Below are 24,766 nucleotides of genomic sequence, written 5' to 3'. Positions count from 1 at the left end.
GATTGCTTTCTTTACATGGAGCAAAGAAAATATTTATTTATTTTAATTGGAGGATAATTACTTTACAACATTGTGATGGTTCTTGCCAAACGGCAGTATGAATCAGTCATAGGCATATGTATGTCCCCCGCTTCCTGAACAACTCTCCCACCTCCCTCCCCGCCCCATCCCTCCAGCTTGTCACAGAGCACCAGCTTTGGGTGCCCTGTGTCATGCATCAAACTCCCACTGGCTCTCTGTCTTACATTTGGTAATGTGTATGTTTCAGGGTTATTCTCTCAAATCATCCCACCTTCTCCTTCTCCCAGGGTCCAGGAGTCTGTCGTTTATGTCTGTGTCTCCTTTGCTGTCCTGCACATCAGATTATTGGTGCCATCTTTCTAGATTCCATGTAATGGGCTTTTATTTCAGTCATTACAAACCACCCTTTCCAGCTTTTCTTCTGGAAAAAAAAAAAAAGAGTCATTAAAAAACAGCCATAGCTTTTATTTTCTTCATATTACTTTCTTGGTGTGGCCTCCACTTAAAACCTATTTACTTATTTTTAAATTTTTATCTTCTAGTAGATTTGTAAAATAAAGGAAATCTAATTCTAACTTCCTGCCCTGATATTTAAGGATGCTAAATGTCAAAGAATAAAACAGTCTGCTGGAGGGAACTTTCCATGAGAAGAAATCCAGCTGTGTCACATGCGATTCCTTTTAGGCCCTTTTTGTACTGTGTGCTCAGAGGCTCAGATGTGTCTGACTCTTTACGACCCCATGGACCATCGCCCACCAGGCTCTCTGTCCATGGGATTTTCCAGGCGAGAATACTAGAGTGGATACTGCTTCATGCCATTTCAATGTGAAGAAATGCCATGAAAAGCATAAACTGACAAAAAGGACATATTTATTCCTGCTTCTCCACATTTTTATCAGTTTTATATCTATAATTGTACTTACCAAAATTTATTTTGCATTGAGCCTAATATAACATACTAATATGGTAAATATATTTCAGATTAATCTTTTTAGTTAGCTGCTCTTGTTTCCAAGGTAAAGATTAACCGTGGTTCCTCCTCCATATAGGAAACAGTCTTCTTCTTTTTCTCCTTTATTGTTTAGTTCTGAAAGAATAGGTTGCCTTTCTGGGAGCTTTTAGCCTGTGGCTCCACCCACAAGCCAGAGTACTTATTAGATTTTCAGTATTCCCAGCATAGCATTAAAAAGAAAGCTGCAAAATAATGACGGAAGACACCTGGCCATGTGTGCCTTTGTTTACTATTATATCCTCAGAGCGTAGCATAATATATGGCACATAGTAGATGTTCAGATAATATATGCTGAGTGAAAAAATTAATGAATGAAAACTTCTTGAGAAAAAAATTTTCAAGCTGTTGAAGTCACAGCATCAACATTCTACCTGACTCTAGCTGATTGGTGTTCAATGATCAATTGGATGAAAAAGCAGTCGTGAGTGAATGAATGCAAGAAATGGTCTCCATTGAAAACTGCACACGTGTTCAAAAGGGCTGGGTACGACGTCCCATTTGCTTTTCTCTAACAGGAGAGGCTTAAACCTGCAGTCCGTCCACGGACTCCATTGTCCTGATGCAGTCAAGTGAATGCACTGCCAGCTTGCCTCGTGGGCAGAGTGCTTGGAAGCCAGGCTGCTGACTGCTGAATGAAGTGCTCTCCCGAGGACCCTGCAGACGTCGGGGGCAGGCTTGGCTCTGCGTCTGTTACTGACGCTCACGGTGCGTGTCCCCCCAGGCACACCTGCTGACTTTTAGCTCCCGTGGAGAGTGTCTTTGCAGAGTCCAAGCAAAGATGCCTGTGTTTTCAAGTGCTTCTCTGGTGTTCAACTGTCAGATGAATGAATGGAACTGCTATTTCTACTAAGAAAAAGAAAAAGATAGGATGGGTGTCTTTCTCCAAAGCAGGAACCATCGGTCTCATACTTCTGCCAGAGCTCAGGACGAGATGCACTTCTGTTCTTACTGCGTGGCCTCAGTGTTGATCCAGGTGCTTCCTATTCAGTTATAGAGTCATTTATAGCGGCAGTCCCAGTCTTTTTGGCACCAGACCCCAAAAGACAGTTTTCATGGGAGACAGTTTTCCACAGACTCGGGTAGGGGGGACTGGTTTGGGGATGATTCAAGCATTACATCTATTGTATACTTTATTTCTATTATTATTACATCAGGGCTTCCCTTGTGGCTCAACTGGTGAAGAATCCACATGCAATGTGGGAGACCTGGGTTCAATCCCTGGGTTGGGAAGATCCTCTAGAGAAGGGAAAAGCTACTCAATCCAGTATTCTGGCCTAGAGGATTCCCTGGACGGTATAGTCCATGAGGTCGCAGAGTCGGACACACCTAGTGAATTTCAATCAACCAATCATTATTACATCAGCTCCACTTCAGATCAACAGGTGTTAGGTCCCAGAGGCTGGGGACCCCTGCTCTCTAGTCAACCTTAAGTTCCCTTTACTTTGACTCCCAATCTACAGGAAAAACCTTCACAGAAGTAATGTTTCTTATAAAAGCATTGGCATCTAGATATTTTACTATTCAAAAAAATTTTCCTTGAAGGATGTGTAGACCCTAACTGCACTTCTGATCTATATACAGAAAATTAAAGGTATTATACTCTAATTCTTCCATATTAGAGTGTGCTCTTCTTGAGGAAAAACAAAACAAAACAATGTATTCATCTCTTTATTTCTGATAATATAGATGCTCAGTGGATGCTTGCTGACTAGTGTGATGAATGGATGGAAAGACAGATGGACAGATGGGAGGGACGTGCATATGTGTACCAAAGCCTAGCAGCCTTTACAGGGAAACAGTATGAGAAGAAGTCATCTCATTTCTTTGTCCTTGGTCCCGGAAATGTTATGCTAAATAAAATATTTCTCCAATCCTCAAAGAACTTACAATCTAGCTGATAAGTGATGCAATAGAGTGTTTGCTTGCTGATTAACCTTTGGGAAACACTTCCTATAAATGGAAATTCTAAATTACTTTTGAGAAAGTTGTACCTGACAGGTGATCAAAGCAGCATCTCTCTCTGAGAAGAATAATCAACATGGCAGGTGAGGTGGTATAGGGAGAGAATTGACTGCCTTTGGCCTCATTTGGGATGAGCCATACTTAAAATGGCATATTTGGTAAGTCAGGGGTGATTCATAGCGTTCCAAGAAACCTGCCTGGGATCATTGCCAAGCTAACTGGGAAGCATTTTTTAAATTCAAGAGATTGACATTTGGTCTCTCTTCTTCCAACAAAAAAAGATTCTGTGCTATTAAATGGAGCATTTTTCCTTTCTGTGCTCATGTGAATTTATTGTCTTTTTTGTCCATAATGATAGTAATGGTAATATGTTTTTACTTACATTTTTGTCTAAAAATTAAGTTTTGTGTATAATTCATAAAATATTTTGGTAGAAATATGTGAAAAAAATTGCTCCAAATGAGCAGCCTCAAAATTAGGCAAATTTAGTAACCTCCTTTATGGCAATAATTGAAAGAGGCCAGGAAGGCTCTCACACACTCTACCATTGCCCCGAATGTCTAAATTTGTGCAATGAACTCTATACATCTTATTATCTAAGCTTTTCAGGCTTTTGGAGGTGTCTTATGAGAGTGATAACAGTTACTGGTATTAAATCATCTTTAAGTTGAATTCTTCAGGTATGTGATGCATGAGCCATCATAACATAATCATCTTCTCTCCTTCACTCATAAATTGATCCCAACATTCATGGAGTTAGAATCTTCAAGACAGATTTCTAGGCGGCCATGCCAAAGGGGTGAGTTTGAGCTATAAAATGATGTCTCTTTCTCTCCCAGTTCTAAATAGATTCACTCAGAGCTGGCAGAGAACAAGAGATTAACACCTCGATCTCAGTATAAAGCAATGCAAGTGATCACAGAAAAAAAAAAAAATCCCAGTGATAATTTTGTGCTTATCGATGATCAAAACATTAGTCACTCCAAAGGAAAATACAGCAATCATCTGGGCTTTTAACCCTTGCGATAAATGAGTGCTGTAAAGTTAAGGAAAGGCACAAAGAAGCATTCATCTCCATACAAATTGATTTTGTGAATAAATGCTCCATATCCATTTTGAACATTGTCCTACAGGACTCTAAGGAAATTGAATAAATGTATATGCTTTGCCCTAATGGAACTTCTCATCAAAAGGAAAGTTATATCGTTGAAGTATGAAACCATAAAATACCATTAAGGAACTGAGTAAAAATGTAAAGCAAGAACTAAGAAATACAGAATTTTTTTAAAAATTGGCAAATAGCATAGCATAGTATAGTAACTTAGCTGATTTTATACAGCATTTTAAAAGCCTGTTTTTCCATACCATTTTCACGATTTTTTTTATCATTTCTACATATGACTTATATAATTATTGAGATGAGATTTAAATTTCTATTGAAGTATAATTGCCTTACAATGCTGTTTAGTTTCTGTTCTCTGTGTGTGTGTATGTTCAGTCGCCAAGTCATGTCTGGCTCTTTGCAACCTCGTGGACCGTAGCCTGCCAGGTTCCTCTATGCTTAGAATTTTCCAGGCAGGAATCCTGGAATGGGTTGCCATTTCTTCTTCCAGGGGATCTTTCCAACCCAGGGATTGAACTCCTACCTCTTGCATCTGCTGCATTAGCAGGCAGGTTCGTCACTACTGGGCCACCAGGGAAGCCCATAGTTTCTGCTATACACCAAGTGAATCAGCTGTATGTATATATCCCCTCCCTCTCGCACCTCTCTCCCATCCCTCCATTCCAGCCCATCTCGGTCAGCACAGAACAGCGAGCTAAGTTCTCTGTGCTGTAATGCAGGCTTCCACTAGCTATTTTACACATGGTAGTGTATACACGTCCATCCTACTCTCTCAGTTCATCCCACCATCTCCCCCGCTTCGCTGTGTCCACATTTCCATTCGCTATGTCCATGTCTCTATTCCCTCCCTGAAAACAGGTTCATCTGTACCATTCTTGAAGATTCCACAGATATGCGTTAATATATGATATCTGTTTTCTCTTTCTGAGTATCTTCACTCTGTCTGACAGACTCTGGGTCCATCCACATCTCTGCGAGTGACCTAATTTTGTTCCTTTTTATGGCTGAGTAATATATCACTGTATATATGCACCACATCTTCTTTATCCATTCCTTTATCAAAGGCCATTTAGATTGCTACCATGTCCTTGCTATAGTAAACAGTATTGTAACAAACACTGGGGTACATGCATTTTTTAAATTACTTCTGGCTATGTGCCCAGTAGTGGTATTGCTGGATCATATGGTAGCTCTACGTTCAGTTTTTTAAGGAACCTCCATGCTGTTGTCCGTAGTGGCTCTGCCAGTTTATATTCCCACCAAAAGTATAGGAGGGTTGCATTTTCTCCACACCCGCTCCAGCATTTATCATTTGTAGATTTTTTTAATGATGGCCATTCTGACCGGTGTGAGGTAATACCTCACTGGAGTTTTTATTTTCAAATCAAAACAATACTGACCTTTTAGTCTATATGGAGTCTCTTCTTATTCTCAAGCTTTATTTAATAAATGCTGGCATAGAATTTTTGTGAATATCAAATATCACATTAGAAATATTTTTATTATATAAATCAAATAGAGCTTTTAATCTGACTGTCCCACTGACTTATCATACAGAGCATCCCTGGTTATTATGGGAGAGCAGTGCTTCTGATGGACCTGTGGGTTGGTTTCCAGGTTAAATGTGAGGCACAGAACCTTTAGTTTCTGTAAGCAAGACACAGATTTTAGTTCAACCTTCCAGATTTGCTGTTCCCAAATCCGCATGTCTCTTTTGTGGTGATATGTCGAGCCCAGTCATATTTGTTGAACTCACACTATATACAATATATCAAATATGATATAGTGAGGCATAAATATAAGGAAGATTTTTTTTTTCTTTTAAGAAGCTTACAATCTCAAGGAAAACAAAGAGAAACAGTACCCAACATTACCGAAGGACGAGTGCCAAACCCAATACAAACAAACTCTATAGTTTCAAATATTGTACCATATATTTTTACAGTGCTTAATAGAAACAATTCTAAAACTTAACTGATAGAATAACCTAAGGTACCCACTGAATCAAAATCACCAGCTTGGTCACAGAAATCTGAATTTTTGGAAAACTCAGCAATGACTCTGATGATCAGCCAGAATTGGCAGCCACAGTTTTAAAGTTTAGCAAAGTGAGGAACATTCTGTTAAAACCATTTTTTACTTCTGATAAAATAACCACAGTGATATGGAGGGAAATGCGTTAATGAATGCTAAAGAAGGAAAGGCTTGCGCTCAGGCCAAAGCAGATAGTACGAGTTTTAAGGAAAAACAGATGATGTTTAGCGGGAGGATGGAGGGATGTTGTTGATCGCTCTGTTCCTTGTCACCATGAGTGTCCCAGAACCTGGTACCCTCTGCTCATAAGGATATATCGAGGACAGTCCACATACTATTAGGTGAAGGTCTTGATCATTTTGGGTGAGATTTCTTCTTTTCAGAAACAATTGGAAGAAGCTAGGATAGTCAACCCTCTGCATCCTCCAGTTCCACATCCACCAACAGTGAATGAAAAACATTTGGAAAAAAATTCTAAAGAGTTTCAAAAAGCAAAACTTGAATTTACCAAGCATGGACAAGCATTTATGTAACAATTACATTGTATTTACAACTATTTATATGAGATTACATTATATTAAGATTACATTATATTAAGTTTTGTAAGTAATACAGAGATAATTCAAAGTATATGGAAAGATGTTTCTAGGTTATATACAAATACTACACCATAAGGACATCAGTGAATTTTGGTATCCATGGGGGTCTTAGAACCAACCCCTCAGGGATATTGAGAAATGACTGCATGCTACAGCCACGGGTGAAGTCAGCCTGTGTTCAAGGACAACTCATTGACAAGAGTGGATTTGAGAGGCTCACTGAGGGTTAGTATGAAAGCTCCAGAGCCCTCCCTTTATAGGAGAGGATGCTCTAAATCTCTCCCAAACTACATACTTATCACTAAGCAAACTCATAAATTTGCTCTATTGTCTTCTCTGTTTTGAGTTAAATTTTGTCTTTCTTATACCCTAAACCAATGTAACAATTTATTTATTAAATATTTACTGAGCACTAATCTTGAATTACATATTATTCTCAGCACTTAGGCAATATTAATGAACAAAGTAAGGAACCTGTCTATAGTTTGGTGACCAATTGCCCTCATGTACTACAGGCTATTAATAACTGAAAATAATTGCTTGTTTGAGGGTAGGGCAGTTCTAGTGTTTGCATCTAGTCAGTTAGTCTAGTTTTTTGATTAATATGATCATTCATTCAGTAATGATTTATGGAAGCCCTATAAACTAATAACATTAATTAATCCATTTAGTGTATGTACTTGTTAGTACATTAATAATGGGCTTTTCCCACAGATAATAGATTTTTTAACATAGTTCAAATCCCTCTGCTTTGAGGAGGAACTTAAAATGAGAATGAAGAGGTTTACATATTTCAGTTTCCTACAGAAGACTGCCTGCTATGTATGTAAGAGAACAGACATTATTTTTACCCTTAGCCATGAGTTAGATTTACTAATGGTTATCCAAAACATGATTTTGAACTATATGAATGTTGTGTTAAATGCTACACTTTTCCCATTGACTGACGTTTCCTTCAGGCCCCCATTAGGTCATCTTGCTCTCTATCTTCTATCTAAGCTCCCTCTACTGGAAGGCTTGTAAATACGTGCTGCATCTGAATGAAGTCATCTAGCTCAAAATCTCATATTCTCCGACACCATGGGGGCTTTGCCTGTCTGCATTCCCAGCCTGGTTCTCCAGATCTAATAGCAGTTATTCATGTTTTAATGAGAATTTTACTTAATATGTTTCCTGTCTGGACTATGTCTCCTTTTTCTATTTCTCCTTGTAGTAAAAACTCCGAGCAGGAAAAGGAGACTTGTAGAGAAGGAAAACGTCTTAGCATGCTGTCACATGCCACAGGTGTGGCCACCAGCTCATCCTGTTTGTTCCAACCCTGCTTTCATTTAATCCTGTCATGCTCTGAAGTTATTGAACTTAAAAAAAAATAATTCTTTAAATCACTTATGTTCCCAGTTTGATCTTATCTCTTTTATAGTTCCTGTCAATGTGTCGTCTTAATAAATTCCCAAAGAAAAGCCTATTTTTATGTGCTTGGTTCAAGACCTGCTAAAAGCACACCATTACTAGTAGACTTTTTTGACATTTTAATAATTATATTCTTCCAGCTGTAAATTCTCTAGGGAAAAAACCTTTGGTTCATGACTTCATTCCATGCTTTAAAACGAAAGACCCTAAAGTGTTTTTTCCTTCTTGTTGATTATATCAGGCCACATTTATCATATTATAAATTAAAACAAAATTCATGACATGTTTATTGATAAATTCATTTTAAAATAACAATTATAAGTTAATTATATATTAATAGAAATACTATATTTTCATTAAAAATACTATATTTTCCAAAAGAGAAAAATAATACAGAAGAGTAACATGGCTAGGTTAAGTAAAGTTCTTCTAGAGAGTTTCTCCAAATGTGATCCTCAGACCAGAAAATTACAAATACCTGGAAACTTACTAGAAATACAAATTCATGGGTCTTAACCGAGGCATATTGAATCCTTTGCCAGGGATGGGGCCTGGCAATCTGGGTTTCAACAAATGCTGACACACGCCGATGAGTGGGAATCGCTGTCCTAGCAGTCTGTTCTACTCCGGGACAAAGTATATCCCACATTAAGTCAAGAACTGCAGCAAAACGGGCCTTCTTTGAGTCATATAAAACTCTTTCAATTAGAAGGTACAACAAGAAACAGAACTCTGGATAAAAAGGAGATTATTTGGGGACCATCTGTCCCTGGAGAGGTGTGTTGTTTCATGCTAAACAATAACAATGTATGTTGAAACCACTGAGTTTAGGAAATGAGGCTTTTGGCTGAATTGGATGAATGATTGAATGAATTGTGCCACAATCAACTGTGTGTTATGGGTGCATAGACATTAGAGAACAACAACTCTCAAGCAGTGTTTATGCTATCTTAAATGTATTGTAACCCTTTCAAACTTCAGTGAAAATAATTGAGACAAAGATATTAAGGAACTTGGCCAAAAGTCAACAGTGAGTGAGTTTCAGAACCTGTACTAGAGATTCAGGACATCTGACCCACAATCTAATACTAATGCTTCCACATATGTCATAAGGCAGTAGCTTCAGAGCCCATATGATGCAAGTTTTACATATTTTAACACAGACTCTTCTGCAAAAAGCAGAGTTGTTCCTTTGCTAGATTTTATTAAGTAACTAAATATCTCATTTAGAACTGAGTACTGCATTCTGTTCAATGACTAGGAGTGGCAGTTTAGTTTCTTTACATGTTATTCAAAACAGAGTCCCAAACAGACAAGACAAGAACAGTTCTCTTCTAGAAAGACAACTTGATACATTAATTGAAGCAATGTTACTGAATCCAAAAGCAATTCTATTCCCAAATACTTAAGAAGAATCAAGAGGGGGATTGTTTTCTTGAATAGAGACATGTAATTCAATGTAATGAGTTAAAAAGGAAATAAAGGGAAATTAAACTTGGATAAAGGACATCCTGACAGTATATCCTAGTGAATAATGGAGCACCCTACAAGAGAGACGAAGATCCATTACTTAGGAAGCTGCTTTCTCATGGCAAGATTTCCTGTCGTAAAGCTATAGGATGGAAGATCGGTTTTCTGCTTTTATGCCTTATATTTGTATTTGGAATAATATATTTCTTAGATCTTGGAAAGGGAAGGGATTCTCTTAAAAGAAAGGTCATATATTTGCCACATATTTTAGTGGAACAACACTTCATTAGAGATACATATTACAAATGGGAAAAATTAAAACTCTTCATGAAGCTTTTGCTGTAGAAGAATAGTAAGGTTAAAAAGGATCTTGCACAAAACTACAGGGATTTGTCCAAAAAAAAAATCTCAGCTTGTCAATGAATATTTAACCCTTGCTATATAAATACAAAGAGAGGAAAAAGCCAAAGTGAAAAGAAGTCAAGACTATGGTAGGAAATGCATACATTAACAGAAAAGACCATGGTAATGAAAGTGCCCTTGTGTTTGTTCATAACCATTCTCAGGGAAAAAGCTTTTGCATAGACTCCTGAATCTCAGGTAAGAAAATAATGAAGAATTCCTGTCCATTCAAAGTTATACATTGTGGGTAGACCACCACTGCCACAAACTTTTACCAGAATCAACAACTCAGTGTATCTGGCAAAATTAATAAAATTTATAGAAGAACTTTGAAAAGAAGGGATTTTAGAGGTCATGAAATCATAGTTAATAAAACCATAAATTCTGATATAGAAGAAAGCTTAGAGATCCTCTATTAAAATCATTTCCCATTGATTCACACACCCCCCTTTTTTTTGCCTTGCTCTTTGTTGAACATATTTCTAAACTCTACCATCATACTTTCCTACTTGTTCAAGCAAATAATTCTGAACATAAATTATACTTTGAAGTTTGATTAATGACTCAAAGTTACCAGCCTAAAGGAACATGCATTTAATTTTCTCTTGCTGTACAGTAAATTACCACAAACTTAATGACTTGAAAAATACCTCTTTAGATGCTTATAGTTTCCAGGGTCTGGCCTGTTTTAGCCAGTCCTTACTCAAGCTTGGTGTCAGAAGGCTGATTTCAAGGAAAAAAAAAAAAATGGTAGGAGAAAAGAGTGTCTTGAATGCTAATTTTGCTATATTCTAGTTTTATAATTAACATAAAGTGTTATTTGCTCAGTCATGTCCGAATCTCTGGGACCCCATGGACTGTAGCCAACTAGGCTCCTCTGTCCATGAAACTGTCCAGGCAAGTATACTGGAGTGGGTTGCTAAGCTCTTCTCTAGAAGATCTTCCTGCCCCAGAGATCAAACCCTGCATTGCATGAAGATTCTTTACTATCTGAGCCACCAAGGAAGCCCTTATAATTAATGTGTGTGCCTGCTCAGTCACTTCAGCTATGTCTGACTCTCTGCGACCCTATGGACTGTAGGCCGCTAGGCTCCTCTGTCCATGGGATTCTCCAGGCAAGAATATTGGAGTGAGTTGCCATGCCCTCCTCCAGGGGATCATCCTGACCCAGGATTTCGAACCTGTGTCTCCTGCATTGTAGGCAGATTCTTTTCCTCTAAGCCACCAAGGAAGCCCCAGACAGGAAAAGGAGTACGTCAAGGTTATTGTCTTTTAAGTCTGTTTCATTTATTTCCCTATTTTCTTCAAATTAAGTCTGAATTTGGCAATAAGGAGTTCATGATCTGAGCCACAGTCAGCTCCTGGTCTTGTTTTTGCTGACTGGATAGGGCTTCTCCAACTTTGGCTGCAAAGAATATAATCAGTCTGGTTTTGGTGTTGACCATCTGGTGATGTCCATGTGTAGAGTCTTCTCTTGTGTTGTTGGAAGAGGGTGTTTGCTGTGACCAGTGTGTTCTCTTGGCAAAATTCTATTAGCCTTTGCCCTGCTTCATTCTGTACTCCAAGGCCCAATTTGCCTGTTACTCCAGATGTTTCTTGACTTCCTACTCTTGCATTCCAGTCCTCTATAATGAACAGGACATCTTTTTGGGGTGTTAATTCTAGAAGGTCTTGTAGGTCTTCATAGAACCATTCAACTTCTTCAGCATTACTGGTAGGGGCATAGACTTGGATTACCGTGATATTGAATGGTGTGCCTTGGAGACGAACAGAGATCATTCTGCCATTTTTGAGATTGCATCCAAGTACTGCATTTCGGACTCTTGTTGACTATGATGGCTACCCCATTTCTTCTAAGGGATTCTTGCCCACAGTAGTAGATATAATGGTTATCTGACTTAAATTCACCCATCCAGTCCATTTTAGTTTGCTGATTCCTAGAATGTCGACATTCACTCTTGCCATCTCCTGTTTGACCACTTCCAATTTGCCTTGATTCATGGACCTAACATTCCAGGTGCCTATGCGATATTGGTCTTTACAGCATCGGACCTTGATTTCATCTTCAGTCACATCCACAGCGGGGTGTTGTTTTTGCTTTGACTCCATCTCTTCATTCTTTCTGGAGCTATTTCTCCACTGATCTCCAGTAGCATATTGGGCACCTACTGACCTGGGGAGTTCATCTTTCAGTGTCCTATCTTTTTGCCTTTTCATTGTTCATCGGGTTCTCAAGGCAGGAATACTGAAGTGGTTTGCCATTCCCTTCTCCAGTGGACCACATTTTGTCAGACCTCTCCACTATGCCCCTTGGTCTTGGGTGGCCCTACCTGGCATGGCTCATAGTTTCATTGAGTTAGACAAGGCTGTGGTCCGTGTGATTAGATTGGATAGTTAACTAACACAGTCAGCATGCAGTAAATTGGAATCTACTATTAATCTTTCTTCAGTGGCATTAGTATCGGGGCTTGCCGTACCTGTAAGTGACTTTCTCTTCCCCCATTTGCTATAGCAATCTGCTCTTAACACTAATGATTCTAATCTTTGCATTTCTGCTGCCCTTCTTATCACTTTTTCTTTTTTTTACCTTGCCTCTAAAGCCCAAGGCTCTATTCCTTTTCTTAAAATCTGATAGGACTGATAACCAATCACAGTATTTTCTTGTTTATGTTTGATAACTTAATTACCTCAATCAGGATAACAGGGAGTTACAATGAAATATATTTTTCTCACATAGTTTTTATGCTGTTTGTTACAAATAGGCTATGAATTTCTCTTCCATGCTCCAGGACCCAGACTGATAGAACTTTCTTACTTGAGACATTGCTGATCTCAAAGGAACATAATGGAAGCACTGGATGGCTCATGTACCTTCTGCTCAGATATGATGCTCGTATGTCACTGGGCACTCTAAATTATATGACCGAGTAAAAATAATGGGGCAGAATTCACTGCCTTTCCACAGAGAAAAGGGCAAATATTTTAGTACAATCAGTTATATTTTAGTGGTCATCTTTGTAGTTTGACTGTTTTCAGCTGTCATGCCCATTTTTTCTTTATGTTCAAGGGCTATTCTATGGCTATCACGCTGTGTTTCATGATGCTTTGTGGAAGGGGTAATAGTCATCATTTTTTATAATTTAGTCTCAGAAATACATTATTTTAAAATTGCAACCAAAACATTCTGAAAATATTATTTGATTATTTTTAAATAATCTTTATTCTGAAATCTACTCTGAATATATGTAACCCATTTTTATTTGCTGGCAAACCATAGCAACACTTTATTCAAAATATTTCAAAAGCAAGAAGGTAATTATTTAGAAAGCAAATTATTTAATCACATCTATTTAAAAGTAAAGTGAGTCAAAAATACATATACTCTGTAATACTTTTAATAGTTTATACTTTAAAAATTTATCTCCAGATTTCAGAGAAATTACATCATTTCCTATGATCAGTAATAGATTGTACTCTTATGTCTATTGCATTGTCTGAAGAAACAGAAAATACACTGTAACATAAATGTCTCTATAATGCAAGCATTTTTATATATTTTGTTTCTTTATATCAAATGAGAATTAGACATTTCAGAATATTAGCGTATAATTTAGCCACAAAATGATGTACTATTACACTAACAATATACTGATCATGAATGAGGTTATGCTCCAAAATGACTTATAACAAACATTTTTTTTTTTTATTAGTTGGACGTCAACCACTTTACAATATTGTAGCGGTCCTTGTCACACATTGACATCAATCAGCCATGGATTTACATGTATTCCCCATCATTTTTAAAGTATCATGCAAGACATTTATTTGACAATATAGTTTTCTCTGTGAAGTCTTGAATGTTTCCTTAGTTTTATCTGAGATACAGAGGCCCTCTTGTGGTGACATCTAAGCATTTGCAGTGACTGTTTTTTAAGTTTCAACTTGTCTGGCACAGACATGGCTTTTCAAGTGGATTAAGTTCTGGGTCATTTCAAATTTTTGAGGTCTTCACCATGGACAAAAATGGCCAAAAAGATTTCTACAAAGAATATAATATAGTTCATTCAAACTTTCTAGTACACCTACTAAAATGAAATATAAATCTGCGCTTTAAATTGAGAGAAAAGATGAAAAATACTAGTTCACAGTGTATGATTGGGTGTGTAGTCTATCAACAGAACCAAATTTAGAGGTGTACAATACTCAGCTTTCAGGGGAGTCGGTGATTTTGGCATGACTGTTTCTGGTAACACAGATGATAAAACTCAATATTTGGGTCAAATGTTCCTGCTCTGTTTTCTTCCTTTTTCCTCCTATGTTACTCTAGGGTCTGTGCTAACCATGAAAAATGAAAATAATAATTGAGAGAGTACTTTGAGCAGGAATTATGTAGAATGGGCAGTGTCCTTCAGCGTCCCTGTATGTAGACATCACTTGAGATATTCACTGAGAATATAGATTCTTCAGGTCTGTAGCCAAAATTTCTGGCTTAGGGGACTGAGCTGTGGTCCTGTGAAACTGAATCTTAATACCCATTCCAGATTTGTTTAGGTCCATTTGGCTACGAGAATAATTCTTAGCCTTGGCTATAGAGCCAACTGAGGAACTTTAAAATTCTGATTCCTAGGACTCACTCAAGACTACTTCAATCAGGATTTCTCAGAATGGGTCCAGGCATTTCCTGCTGATTCTAAACATGCAGCTCATTTGAGAAGTCCTGGATTAGAGCGCAGAAGCATGGATGGCTGTAGCCCGAACAGCTTGGGGCCGCCAGGCACCCACTTAAAGTCCAACAAAGTTGGGTCGGTTATCTCATTGCAGTGAGGGAGATTGCACAGTGAAGGGACAGTGGTGTCTCACTGAGGAAAGGCAAAGACGGGGTTATTTTAGGTCACGGGTATAGGGTGGGGTTGAGTGTTTTGTTAGACTCAAAGCAAAACAGCTTGTATAAAGAGATCAGCATCAGGTCTGCACTGCGAAGCGCACCCACAGTCCTGTTTCCTTGGAAACACTAACGTTGAGACAGAGGGGAGATGTTGTATCCAGAAACCCTTTATCAGGGGCTTGGCACGCACGTTGTCAACCGAGACCATTTTTCTGTGTCAAAGTGACTTACATTCTCTAGGCAAGAGAGGGATATTTCCTCCTTACTGATATGATTTCCAACAGCCAAGCTTCTGACAGTCTGTGATTTTGGATATCAAAGTTTCTCAGTATGTAAGAAAGCGGCAGTCCCTCAAAGAGGACCCTTTACAGCTGCATTATATTTAGTGGAGAAATATTGAATCCTTTGCAGCTGGTTTCATCTGTATCAGTTATTCCAGCTTGATGAAGCACAGAGCAGAGTCTGATCTAAATTTTACCTTTTCAGACAGAACATTGACCCCAACTCTGTTGCTTCCAGAAGGATGATGGTACAAGAAGAGGGCCCAGGCATGACAGTGTATAGATATGATTCATGCATTAATTCAGCAGAGACTTATTGAGTCCCTACTACGTGCTGGGACCTGTGCAGGGTACTGGAAATTCCACAATGAACAAAACTCGGTCTCTTCCCTCAAGAAACTTACAGACCCATAGAAAAAACAGGTAAATAGGTGAATACAACAGGGTATAGGTACTGTAACTAGACCTAAGTCTAGGCTACCAAGCAGTTAACTGCGTCTTGGTGGTTCAAGGGACTGGAAAAAGTTTACCCCAGGTTATGGAAGAGAGAGGGCTATTGGGGGGAAGGGGGCAAGGGAGTCAAGGGCAAAATGTTGGAAGCAGAGGAAAAGGACTTTGAAAACAGTATCATCTAGGCTCAGATCCAGGCTCTAGCACTGTCTGGGTATCACTGAATTGCAGTTTTCTCATCTGTAAAATAAGGCTACCAAACAGAGACACATTCAGTAAGTGCCAGACAGAGTTCTGAGTAATAAAATTACATCAGTGAACAGAAGAAACAAGCTCCCTGACCCTTGAATCACATGCACTAGGGTGGAGGTTTACAAAAATAATAACTATAATTGAAGTATAAATTATTTAGTATATTAGGTAATAAAGGCGGAGTGGAGAAAATTGAAAGTGCCAGTGGAGGACATGAGAGAGAATGGTGAGTGGAGGTTTAAGGATGTGAAGTCAGTCAAAACCTTTTGACATAGTCTAGGGGCATACTGATGAGGTTAGGGACAAGAAGCTAGTTTGACTAAGCCACAGGGGAAACCTGAGATCTGCGTCAGACACTATTTCGACCTCACTTGACACTTCCCTTTCTTCGGAACTACTTTTTTTTAAATTCAGGAAGCCTATGTACCTTTGAAGTCCTCATTCCGTACACAGCAATGATGCCCAAGACGTCATTGCTAAATGGTCTTGTTTTGCAGCCACTATCTTCTAGGGCTCTCTGTGTGTCTGAATAGCTAGTTATGGTAATATGGCTCTAACTATTGGTGATTACTGATATCTACTGCAAATAGCCCAGTATTTGGGCATCACATGTTTGTATTCGGTCAATATGCAATATTATCCTAATCTGTCAGTCTCTTATTAAGTCTAAGAGAACATTTAACTAACTGAGCTGGGACACATATCAATAATCAGAACCCAACCCACCTCCTGGCCCTTTTCCTATCCCCATCCTCGAAACTGGTATCTGTTTGTACCACTGATATGAATTAGAAATATTGTTTTTCCAAATGAGAAGTAGGAATAGAAAAAGTTTAGGGAAAAATAGATATATCCATTTCGCTTCTTTATGCAGCATGATGTGGTAGGAGCCAGGCCAACAACCTGCCTTTGGATCCTGTGTCACTCAATTGTGACATTAATCACGGCACTCAATCTTTATAATCTCATTTCCTCTCTCGTAGAACTGGACTGTGTACCTTCCTTTTAGGGCACTGGAAGAATTAAAGAAGTAAATACTTGCAAAGGACTAAGCCAAAAGAGTCTGGTTCATTACAGGCAATGAACAATATATTGATCTCATTCCTTGGTTCTTTTTTTTTTAACCCATAAAGTATAACTGTCTCTTACTCTATTTCTCTATTCCTGGCATTAAACAGATTGCCTGACCCAGAGTTTGTATCCAGTAGTACATATATACTGAATAAATGGATTTAACATTTTTTCACTGAAAGTTAGCTTTATTTGCGAAGGTCTCTGACATCCTGGAATTTTCCCATGCCTGCTATATTACTTCCCTTCATATACTTTTTTTTAAACTGGAAATGACAATAGGATATGATCTATTCATTCATAGAAGACATATTGTAAAAGATTTAAGCCAATATCTCTTTTTTCCAATAGAGCAATTAAAGACAATCCAAAGGCTTACCTAGGATGTAGAATTTCATGTTATTCACCTCAAAGTGATTAATTTATATAAATTAGTATGAATTTATATAAAAGTGATTAATCTATTAAATTAAGATTAATTAAATTAAAATTAATCAAATTATTAATTATATAAATATACTTAAATATGCTGTTTTCCTATGGATCTTCATAACCTGACAATTAGAATATAAATGGCAACTTAGCAATGTGTATCAAGAGGCTTAAAAGTGTTCCCAGTAAGTAATCCCATTTCCAAAAATGTATCCTAGTGAAATAATTTATATATGCATGTAGAAAATGATCATGCATCATTTTTTGAAAAGAAGGCAATCATCTGAATATCCAACAAGAGAAGAAAGGGTAAATGAATTAGGGTAACCAATTATAGTCCTCTTAAGTACATGCTTAGAAGAAATTAATATGTATGCTCACCAATAGATATCTACAGAAAGTTAATAAAAACCCTGTTCATGAGAGGTGCAAACTGGAATCTACTGAAATGCCTAGTTACCGTGAAATGGATATGTAACTTATAGTATCTGCATATAATGAAATAGTATTTATTAATGAGAAGGAGCAAGCCATTGCCGCACAAACAACATGAATGAATTTCAACAAAGTAAATTTGAATTCAAAAGTCAGACATAAAAGAATATATATGTATTATTCCACTTTTTAAAATGTTTTAAAAATGGATAATACTAAAATTAAGTTACACTATGACTATGAAGAGAGATAGTTATTAAAACATTTAAAAACACTGGAAAATGCTCATAATTTAATAAAAGACAATAACATTTAAAAGTGTATATAATATATGATCCCCATTCTGCCACAAAAAAAGCTGCTGTGAGAAATATCAGTCAGGCTCTCAATAGGAAACATATGACACACTCCAATTAGGAGAATTGGAGGAGGCTTTGTCTTAAAAGCCTGGGCAGAGTGTGGGGACCACAGGGGCAGTGGTGCAATAGAGTTGTGACCGCCCCAGACCTGCTAGACATGAGCAGGAGAGGCTCCCAGTGCCAGGAGAGAGCTCTCCATAGAGGACAGGGTCAGTGGCCCTTGGGCTGCAGCCCAAGGCTGCAGTGAATTCAAGGGAGGAAGAAGGGGAACGTTTAACTCGTTCTCCTCCATCTGCCCAGGCCCCAATGGGGCTCCCTGTTAACCGTGAAGCCAGAGCGGCATGGCTGGGGTCCTCGCAGGTCGGCCCATCAGAGGAAGCGCGGGGTGCATGGGAGGGTGAGTCTGATTATTAAGGGAGAGGAGGGGCGACAGAGAAGACCCATCTTGCGCCTTCTGTACCTGTGTGTGATTACACTACTGCAATAATACCCACGTTTTTTAATTCTCGGGGAAAATGCGTGTCAGAGTGTGTGAAGGGATGTGTGCCTGTGAGGTTATGAGTGTAAAGGAGTGTATGTGTGTGTGAGAGAGAGAGCAGGTGGGTATGTGTGAGTGTGGGTGTGAAGGTATGCAGGTGATGTGAGATGGTGTATTGTGGGTGCATCTGTGGGGCGTGAGTGTTAATGAGCGTGTGTGTGCATGAGTTGCTGCAGGGAGGTGTGGATGCATTTGTGAAAGCGCATGTGTGAGAGCGTGCAAGTGGATCTGAGGTGGTGTGTGCAAGGTTGTCTGTGGTGGGGAGTTGTATGTGAAAAAGTGTGTTAGTGTGGGAGGCTGTGTGTGCGAGTGTGTGAACGCATGTGAGAATGTACAGGTGGATGCGAGGTTTTGTTCCTGTAAGGGCAGACATGTTTGTGACAGGTGTGTGGGAGGGGATGTGTGCATTTATATGAGTGAGTGTCCTTGTGGGGGTGTAAGGACATAGAGAGTGTGTGTGAGATGTGTATGAGTTAGGAGGAGGCGGGTGAGTAAGACTTTGTGTGAAGAGATTTGTGTGTATTAGCGTGCATGTATGCATATGCATGCACATAGGTGTATTTATATATTGATACATCTGTGTACATAGAAGTAAAAACGTTTCCTTCAAGGAAAAAAGAAAATTGGAAGAAAATATTTTCATAATAGCAATCTCTAGTAGCGAAATAAGAGGCAAATCTAATTTTCTTGACTATTCTGTTATTTTGTAGTCAAAAAAACAATGCACATTTCAGTTTGTTTCCCTCATTCCCAGAGAACATGGAAAATATTACACTTTTCTGGAAATATGTAAAATAATAAAAAATCTTGACTGTTATAAGGTTTCCTGATAGGAATGTTTTTGAAAACACAGTATACTTAGAATGCGAATTAGCTACTTGGAGTTCTGAGTGACTTGTTTACTTTTATGTAGATGATAAAAAGGAATTCTGTATATCATATATATATGTATGTATGTATGTATTGCCTTTAACTTAACTTAACAAGCTACCTCAGCTATTAAAATATACACAGGACAAAGTCTATTACAAATGCTATTAAGTTTGGCTTAAGACAATCTTACTTGCAGATCATACATTACTGAACCCTGAGCAAGGACTCAAACCTGCAGATGCTTTTTATTATCTGATTAGTGCTTCTCTGCTTGTCTCAATATTGCATCTATCAAACAGTTCACTTCAAACAACATTATTGGGAAACTGCTAGTAAAATGTTGACAGAAACCATCTTCAAACCAACTACGACCCTTTTTCTAGGGCTAGAGCAAGAGCAGTCGGGCTTAATTCAGCCACCTCAGACCATTGCTGTGGTTCAGTGAACACTTTATTCTCCCACTTGAATTTGAGCTCTTCTGCAAGATCATTCCTGCCGATCTTGCGGAGATGGCGAGCCAGGAGGCGAAGCTTGTCGGTGGAATTTGGGAGCGATCTTTTCCAAAAACAGAGAAGTTCGTGGGTCTGCTCTGTGAGGTCTTCGGGGCTCTTCAGCTTGATGAGCTGGATGGCGCTGCGACGAAGAGGGAGCGAGGAGGAGAGACGCAGGGCGTTCTCCTCCGAGAGCTCGTCCGCCAGCCAGTAGAGCAAGTTGTCCCACAGGGCTGCTGCCAGGCACACGGGGACACGCGGAGTTAGGACCCTTTCCTGGGGGGCGTGCTCACCCAACCCTCCACCTGTTCGCAGGAAACCCACTCAGCCTCTGGTTTGGCCTCTTGGCAGCAGAAAGATACTGGCCCACCCAGACAGACAGCTGAGCGCCTTTGGGATCTTCTTCTGAGGGAACCACCCACTGCAGAGTTAGAAATGCTTCTCCATTAACTTGCCTGAGATCAAGGCGGGCTTGTTAACATGGTGCTCATGTCCCCACCCTGGATATTCTAAATAAGGCTAGGATATGGGCAAAACTTAGCGTTTTTAGTAAGCACCCAGGGATGCTGATGCTGAGGTCCCCAACCACATTTGCGTAGCACTATGTGAAAAGATATTTTTAGGTACAAAAAATACTTCTCTTAATTAGTGCTAACCTAATACATAAATTATAACAGCAGTTCAGCAATCCTCACACCCCAGTCCCCCAACTACATACATACACGTGTGTGTGCGCGCACACACACACACACTCACCAAGATCCACCCTCCAAAGATCAGTTCTATAGAAGGTCCATGGCATGTCCTTCCTTTGGCTTCTGGACTATTTAGAACCATAAACATCTCTGAATATATCCTGTATGTTCGGCTTACCCTTTCCCTTACCCTGTGACTCCTGTCTACCACTTAAATTTCTACTTCTCTTTCCAAGTTTCTATTGGTGTTGTGACTTATTTTATTGTGTAGGCCTCACTCTCAGAAAACCCCTCGGACCCCACCATCTCTCTCCTTCCTTCTATAAGTTCTAACCTGAATCACAGTCACTTTCTCCCACTCATGCGAAAGTCTGCGCCAGTTTCCCTGGTTGGATGTCAGAAAAGAGGTCTCAGACGTCTGCCACGTTTTACTTTATCCTACTTTATCCTGCACCTGCTTTTACACCATAAATCATACCACTTTTCTGTGAAAGCTACTCGGGAAATGGAGCCAACACATCCATCCTCCCCACTGTCAGTTTCATACCAACATTCCGCTTCCTTCCTGCAATATATTCATTTTAATGCCCATGCTACCTGGGTAGGCCTTCTTCTCCCTGAATGTGTCATCTCTCTCTTGCCATTGGCAGGCCCCGTCATCAGCTATCCTGTTGATAAATGTTTGCACCTCTGACCTCCTCATTTCTAAATCTTGTCAACATCACTGACCTGTGTGATGACTCCATATTAGAAACTGACTTCCATGGCCAATCCTTACGTTTCATCACCAACCAGAATTATCCTGTCTCCTTGGCTTCCCCTGCTCAGTATTATTGCTAACCACTGCCCCCTAAACCTCCACAGCTTTCATTCCTTTGCTCCTATGTAATATGCTTCTTGCCCCACTGCTAACACAGCAAGTCCTTTGATGTCCACACCATTCCATCATGTCTGCCTCTGAACACATAACTACCCGTAACAGTCAGCTCTGCGTGTCAATAATGGGCTTGCCTCCTCCTTAAAATCTGCTGTCCTCTTTAGCTTTCAATGTTCTCAATTTGTCAGCCATCAATTCTGTCTTACATGACTATCAACTACTGGGATATCCCAGGTTATAAAAGAAACAGAATGTGATCCTCAAGGTCTATGTTTTGCATACATTTTAAGTCTTTAGCAGCTTACAAATTCATTAAAAGCCTGTTTTCTGAGTTCAATGTAAAATTTTCCACTGCAGTGACTTTTCTACCGTCCTCAAGTCTCAATCCCAGTCTTACTGTGTTTCACTTAGCCAGTGGCTCTTCCTCCTAACTTTCCCCAAAGCTGTTTGACCTGAGTTCTCATAATCTCACTTTCACTTCAAAATCGCTTTCTTACAGAATCTCACTCCACCATGCTTGATGGGTGCCATCCCCACAGTGTTTTTCATCAAATAATTTCCCTTCACACCATATTTCCTTAACCACTCTTCCATCAGGTTCTTTCTAGGCTTCCCGCAAGCACTCTCAGGCTTTCTTTCTCCTTGTTTCTCCTACTGTTTCTAGCTCCCAGCTATCTCTCTCCTTCCTTTTCCAAAAAACCTTTTCATGCCTAACGTAAATTTGATGCCTTAAATCCATCAACATTAACTCTTTCCTAGGCCCTTGCTTTGGAGTTATATAGCCTCTTTTTAAAAATTTTATTTTATTTAAGTATAGTTGATTTACAGTGATGTGTTAATTTCTACTGGGCAGCAAAGTGACTTAGATATATATACATTATTTCTCATATTCTTTTCCATATAGTTTATCACAGGATATTGATATCGTCTTTTAAAACTCTGTTTAAGCTTTTCTTTCCAACCTTTCTAGAGCCCTCCTAGATACTACTTATAGCAGCTGATTCTTAGTCTGCATTTCTCCGACTTCCACAGAGCATTTTGCTCCTTCCCTTGGGTTCCGTGGCCTGCCCTGGTGTGCCTCTTTTCTCTCTCTTCCCTCTGTGCTGACTTCCTTCCTCCTAATTGTGCTGAATTACTGCTTCCTAGCTCAGGCCTCTTCTATTCCTGCCCCTCCCTTGAAATTCACCAACTGCCATACCCATCGCCTCTATGTGAAATATCCCAGATCTAGTGTGTCTTCATATTTAACTCTGTTTTCCTAAATCCCGGTACAGGCACACCTTATTTTCTTGTGTTTGCTGTATTGCCCTTCGTGGATACTGCATCGTTTGTTGTTGTTGTATGCAAACTGCAGATTTCTGGCAACTCTGGGTCAAGCAAATCTATGAGTACCATTTTTCCAACATCTTTGCTCACTTAGCTCAGATGGTAAAGCGTTTGCCTACAAAGAGGGAGACCCGGGTTCGATCCCTGGGCCAGGAAGATTCCCTGGAGAAGGAAATGGCAACCCACTCCAGTACTCTTGCCTGGAAAATCCCATGGACTGAGGATCCTGGTAGGCTACAGTCCATGGATTTATAAGAGTCGGACACGACTGAGCGACTTCACTTCACTTTGCTCATTTTGTGTCTCTGTCACATTTTGGTCATTCTCACAGTATTTCAGATTTTTTCATTATTTTATTTGGTATGGGGATCTGTGATCCGTGATCATTGATGTCACTATTGTAAAAAGATTATGACTTGCTGAAGGCTCAGAAAATGGTCAGCATTTTTTTAGCAGTGAAGTATTTTTAATATATGTACATTAGTTTTTAGACATAATCCTATTGCACACTTAGACTACAGTATAATGTAAATATAACTTTTATATGTACTAGGAAACCCAAAAATTCATGTGGCTTTATCATGATATTTGCTTTATTGTGATGGTTTGAAACCAAACCCACACTCATCTGCAATATTCATCTCCCAGTTATCTTTACCAGTTTATAGTGCAGCCAATTTAAATTCCACAGTACTAAAATTGAAATCAACTTTAGTTTTTCCCTCCCTGCCCTGATCCTTTACTCTATTCACTTAGTAAATGGGACCACTCAGCTTAGTATACTAACACACATAAGATTATCCCGGTTTCTCAAAGCCTATTATATCTTATCACCTATGCTCAAGTTTAATGGCTCTAGCTGTAATCATACCTCAGCTGTTCCTCCCACCTTACAGTCTCATGGATTCTAACCTCATCCACCATCATCCTGCAGCGGCTCAGATGGCACTGGCCATGCAAGACCACCCTGTATAGCAATTTAGGACTCCCGGTACCCTTAAGAAGGATCACCATGCCCTTGTCCACTCTGGGGGCTGTTCCCACTGAGAGTGGGAGAGCTTTTATCTGAACACCAAGTTCTTCAAAGTTAACATTATCAACCTGCTGGGTTTTCAGCTACTACTATTGGTGTTTTACGGCTACTGCTGCTAAGTCACTTCAGTCGTGTTCGACTCTGTGTGACCCCATCCCTGGGGTTCTCCAGGCAAGAACACTGGAGTGGGTTGCCATTTCCTTCTCCAATGCATAAAAGTGAAAAGTGAACGTGAAGTCGCTCAGTCATGTCTGACTCTTCGCGACCCTATGGGCTGCAGCCTACCAGGCTCCTCCATCCATGGAATTTTCCAGGCAAGAGTAATGGAGTGGGGTGCCATTGCCTTTTAGTGGGGATTTTTTGTTTGGTTTTGGGGGTTTTGGTTTTTGTGTTTTCTTTTCGCTCTATCTCCTGCTCTCACTGAAAATATCAATTTTATTGCCTCTGAGAGAGTGTATAATGCTAAGGTTTATGCCCATCCTACTTCTAATTTAATTCAGCAAAGCTTGTGAAGTTTTTATACAACTCCACAAAGAAAACCCCTAAACGAAACGTTATGCCATCAGTTGGGAGACTGACACAATAGTCAAGACACATTCACTGATACCTTTTGAAGACCTATAAACTGTCACAATAGTAATTATTAGCATCACAAAATGAATTGTTTCAGAGACTAAAATAGAACAAAAGTGTCAAATTCTGAAATATGTGTCAATGTTATGTAGCTGGATTAGG

The 24,766-nt window shown here is 39.3% G+C and overlaps 1 protein-coding gene across 1 annotated transcript in view; it reads right to left on the bottom strand.

The window, feature by feature from the left end:
* Positions 1-19,974: 19,974 nt before the first annotated feature.
* DTHD1 (death domain containing 1) overlaps positions 19,975-24,766 on the bottom strand; it is a 73,887-nt gene continuing 69,095 nt past the window's right edge. Inside the window, exon 10 of the mRNA XM_065907243.1 lies at positions 19,975-20,336. Coding sequence (XP_065763315.1) covers positions 19,975-20,336 — 362 coding nt within the window. The remainder of the gene's footprint in view (positions 20,337-24,766) is intronic.

This window comes from Muntiacus reevesi, chromosome 16 (assembly GCF_963930625.1).
Source record: "Muntiacus reevesi chromosome 16, mMunRee1.1, whole genome shotgun sequence".
Classification (NCBI taxonomy): domain Eukaryota; kingdom Metazoa; phylum Chordata; class Mammalia; order Artiodactyla; family Cervidae; genus Muntiacus; species Muntiacus reevesi.
This window is presented reverse-complemented; position numbering and strand designations above follow the sequence as displayed.